General features: G+C 32.6%; 1 protein-coding gene across 1 annotated transcript; it reads right to left on the bottom strand.

Moving 5' to 3' along the window:
- Positions 1-289: 289 nt before the first annotated feature.
- LOC149182063 (uncharacterized) lies at positions 290-1,292 on the bottom strand. Its single transcript, XM_089418468.1, has one exon. The coding sequence runs from the start codon at positions 1,224-1,226 to the stop codon at positions 534-536; it is 693 nt and encodes a 230-aa protein (XP_089274594.1). The 5' UTR covers positions 1,227-1,292; the 3' UTR covers positions 290-533.
- Between the last annotated feature and the right edge of the window lie 3,785 nt (positions 1,293-5,077).

The raw sequence follows: 5,077 nt of genomic DNA, 5'->3' as shown, positions 1-5,077 counted from the left end.
CAATATTTAGGATCAAAGACATTGTCCATTTAAAAACAATATGTATTTAATCCCAAGTATTGTCAGTCAAAAATGAAATTGTCTCTTGAAAGATAAAGATATTTGTGTTATATATTGTCTTTATAAAAACTATATTTTAAGACTATTTAATTTAACACACCCGCTCACAATATTAAAACATACCAAATTTTCCTTTGTGTCAAGTTATAATTTACCCAAAATTTATCTTAAATATTATCTTAATTTTTTTTATATTACAATGAAATAACATCACAGATAACTATAACGGTTGTGAAAAGCATTCTTCAAATTCTAGCAACCCAAAAGTACATCATATTGTTTAATTATTGGTATTGCCAATAGCTTAAACATCTCTGCAAAAACCAGACTAGACCAGACCATTTTTATATTTCTTTCTTGTACATCTGACAGATACATTCACCGTGCTAATTTGTCAGTAAGTATAATTGACACAGATACACGGCTTTATTACAAACTCCACGGGCACACGGTTCAAAGACAAATATATAAAGTTAAGGAGTTTCCTTATCGTAACCATTGTTGGCAACATATTCTCCCTTGCCATTGCCAGATCCAGAGCCATAACCAGAGCCAGCTTCGTAGCCTTTTTCATTACCAGAGCCAGTGGCGTAGCTGCCACCACTGTAACCAGAACCGTAGGCACCACTCTTTTCCCAACGCCCGCCGTAGCGCGAGCCGTATTTGCCACCTTCTCCATAGCCACCATTAGAGCCAGGCGGGTATGGCACATAAGTATTGCCAGGCGACTGACGATAGCCACTGTTGTCACCGGAGCCTCCACCGTATCCGCTATCGTCGTTGACAACCCCATTTCCTGAATAGTACTGGCTACCTCTACCAGAACCCGAACGCGGGTACCCGCTCCCGGCTTCTTCGTAGCCGGCACCGCTACCATAACCGGCGCGGGAAGTGTCGCTGTTGCCATATACATATCCGTTACCGTTTCCCTCGCCTCGGTAGGTGCGGTAGCCATTGCCCGAGCCGGATTCGAAGGCGTCGTCAACACCGTGATCGCTGCTGGTGACATACCCCTCTCCATACCCGGCGGTATTTGATCCGCCATTAGGGTTGTCATAGGCAGGTTCTTTGTTAAAGAATCTGCCCTCTCGCGCTTCAATGTTAAAGAGAAGCAGACTCAAAGAAATCACATATATGCACAACACTTCACTCATTCTGGGCGCCATTATCGATTATATCTTCGTTGTTGAACTTGGACAGAACTAGACTGGGCTCTGATGAAATGGCGAGAAGGTCGGTCTCGTATTTATACAACAAAAATTATGAGTTGATAACATGAATTGTTTGTCAGATTATTTGCCCTGCGCGCCCCAACAAGCTTGTGGGTCTGCCCTAATTCCTAAAGTTGATTTGAGTTGATTTTTCTTGTCGCCGATATATTTGGTTCTCGTGTTTCTTGTGTATGGCTGTTCACATGGCAGCACGCCGAACATGAAATCATCTTTTGCGTGAACTCCATGAAGATTGATTGGTCGAGGTGCGTGAAGTGAGTGTGTGAAAGTAGACGCTGCAATCACGGAATGGTTTAGTCGTGAAGACCGAGTTGATCTTACTTTGCGGAGGCGCTGGAATTTTTGAATCGTGAAGCTCAAGTCGATCCAACAATGCAAAGTCTATTGATACGAAATCAGCGCCACGCCTTGTGTCTCATTTTGGTACTACTACTCATGACATGGGAAGCCTTGTCGGCGACGGCCAATGATTTCAATCGATGGAGATATTAATTTTTCTTTTTGTCAGAGACAGGAATTACACTCTGCTGCGCGCTGGGCTTCGATTGCGCTTGCCGTGTTGTCGGGATATTAAGGGTCATGGGTGTAAGTATAAGTGCGATTCACGGCGGAGTTTCGGGTCACTTTTGACGGCTATTTATTGGTGCAAAACGCCGCAAACGTTGAAATAGAAATTCGGACTGTTTTAAAGTTAATGTTACAATATTAAAGGTGACGGTAAGTTAAACTAAACAAAATTGAAATCCGTTTTATGGATCACCCATTTGTATTTGAAATTTATAATGATTGGATTCATATTTACAGTAAAGGTACTGTGATAATGATATATTTTCTTTCAATTTGATTAAACTTTATTATTAATCCTTATCCAAGTATAACTATATAACCCAAGTTTGAAGGTTATTAAATTCTTTTTAACGTATTTAATCTTTATTTTTAAAAATTAGAATATATAGATGTATATGGATTTTATTGATATATTTGAAAAATAACAATAAAATCTATATATATAAAAGGGTTTTATTGTTATTTTTCAAATATATAATTTGGTATAGTTATAATTATTATTATTAATTAATTTTAAGGTCTTAGTCAAGCTGAACATTAAATTGGTATATGAGACTCTTTTGTTTGTGGGAGAAGGGACAAGTGAGACACCAAATTGGTGTATGAGACTTCCTTGTTTGTGGGACAAGGGATGAGACCCCCTTGTTTGTGGGACAAGGGACCACCAAATTGGTGTATAAGATGCCCTTGTTTGTGGGATAAGAGCATTAAATTGGTGTGTGAGACTCCTTTGTTTGTGGGAGAAGGGACAAGCGAGACACCAAATTGGTGTATGGGACCCAAGACCCCCTTGTTTGTGGGACAAGGGAGCCCCCTTCAAAATGGCTAAATCTATGAAGGTGTACACACTCTACTCCCCTGTGGTTTTGAACCTGTGACCTCTTAGGAGGAAACACATGCTCTTAACCATTAGGCTCACTCAAGTTGTATTATATAGATGATGATGTCACAAATTAATAATGTATTATGTAGATTATGGTGTTAGAAATTAATAATAACAAGGGTATTTTTGGAAAAATTGCAAATTGATATATGAAGTGAAAAAATTACATTTAAATTTTAATACTATAAGTCAAACAAATGTATAGTCATAATGTATAAAAATACTTTCATAAATCATAAATGTAATTATTTACTTATTTTCTTATTATTATTATTATTCCTACTTCAATAATAAATCAAACCCTAAAGAACACATGTTTTAAAGAACACATGTTTTAATTTATCTCAACAAGATATACACAAAGACACAACTATTCCCTTTATAATCAATGATTTATCTCAACAAGATATACACAAAGACACAACTATTCCCTTTATAATCTACGGTACATTGAGGAAGATTATTTAGTTTTTCATTCATACCCTTTACCCTAGCAAACGTCTATTCATATAAACTATTTTTAATATGTTCTCTTCTTCTTATAATGATATTTAAGATAAGAACTTATTGCTTCATTACAAACAAATTAGATGGTGGTGTATCAAGTCCATGTAGGTTAATTAGACAATGGAAAACCTTTGAAAAGAAATATCAAATAACTTAGGTCAAGATTGTCATTTTCAGGAAATTAGATTGGCCTTAACTTGGGCCAATACAAATATTCTTGCTCCCTTGCATATCCAAGGGGTTCTATGTGAATTATCTTTTTTCCGAAACATAGCAATTAGTTGTAATGCAGTAGTGTATTGCCTCCATGGAGGTTAATTAGAACAAATCTAAATTGGATACATGATAATGAAAAAGCTTTGAGAAGCAATGGTGTATGTATGTTAGATTTCAAGTTATATGTTAGGATTATCATTTTCCAGTGATCAATTTGGCCGTGATCAATTTGGCCTTAACTTCAGTCCAATATATGTATTCTTGCTCCATTGGAGGCTCTCAATGAGTACTCTTTGGTTGGAGAACATGATAATCAGTTGTAATGCAACATATCAAACATTTATCAAGAAAATAAATACCTGATATTTGTATAGTAATATTCCTAATAGAGAAGTATTAATGTTCTACATATATGAGTATGGAACTTGGTAACTAGTATTTTCTAAAATTTATGTAAGTATGGTGAATTATTATTATAATTTTTTTAGAAAGAAAGAAGGAAAAATTCTACAATAAACACGCTCACATCTTAATTAATAAAATAAATTATTATATTGATAAAAAAATTTTTTTTTTAATAAGTTCCTTCATTAAAATAGAAATCATAGAAATCATAATTTATAATATAGTAAAACTTATATATTGTAATAAAATTCTCTCTTAAATAACTTTAGAAGTAATTTATATCTTTACCCTTTAAAACGATATATGAAGCAATTCAAATTACTTTTAGAAATTTGTTTCTCTATATAAATTAAAAATATATATATAATACATGAAGGGAAGAAATTCAATTTATTTTAGGAATTTTTTGGAAATATAAACCGTTCAAAACAATAATGTAATGCACGAGGTGTTTTCAAACCATGTATTCTCTTCCAACTTAAAATAATGAATGTGAGATAAACCAATTTTGGAAAGGAATATCTTTATAGCATTATTATGTTTGGGAATTTTTTTTAAATAATTAATTTGAAAAGATTCGAATCAGCGTTTTTTTAACAAAATGTGTATATCTTTAATATAAAAATGACATATGTCAAGAATTTTCTTTAAAAATTTGTATTTATAAAGCAATAATGCAACACAACAGGGAAGTTTTATTAAAAAATTTATATTTCGCAAGTAATAATTAAAATAAAAGATATTTTTAAAAAACGTATATTTTTAAAACCAATCATATTTTATATTTGGTTGAAGGAGTAGAGCTAAAGTGATAAAGATATATATTGTGTTTATGGACAGGTTCAAATCTCTAAAGACATGTTTTACACAATGAAAATTGTAGAGGAAACACTATAAACAAGTTCTATTAGATAGCCCCATAACTATTTGGTCAAAAAGAAAAGAAATAATGTCATATCTATTTTAAATAAAATTATATTTTTAAAGTATACATTATTATCTAGTATTTTCAAAATAGTTAAGTACATCTTGAATAAAAATAACATATATGAGTTATTTGAAAATAGTTAAGTACATCTTGAATAAAAATAACATATATGAGTTATTTTTTAAATAAAATTATTCAAAATAATTATGTACATTTTCAATAAAATATATGAATTATTTTTTAAGTATACAATTGGGTTTATTTTAAATGTTTAGGAAA

The sequence above is a fragment of the Pinus tabuliformis genome, chromosome 3_2 (assembly GCF_031772625.1).
Source record: "Pinus tabuliformis cultivar Carrire ecotype Pingquan chromosome 3_2, CPIR1, whole genome shotgun sequence".
Lineage (NCBI taxonomy): Eukaryota > Viridiplantae > Streptophyta > Pinopsida > Pinales > Pinaceae > Pinus > Pinus tabuliformis.
Note: the sequence above shows the minus strand (reverse complement) of the source record. Positions and strands in the feature narration are given on the sequence as shown.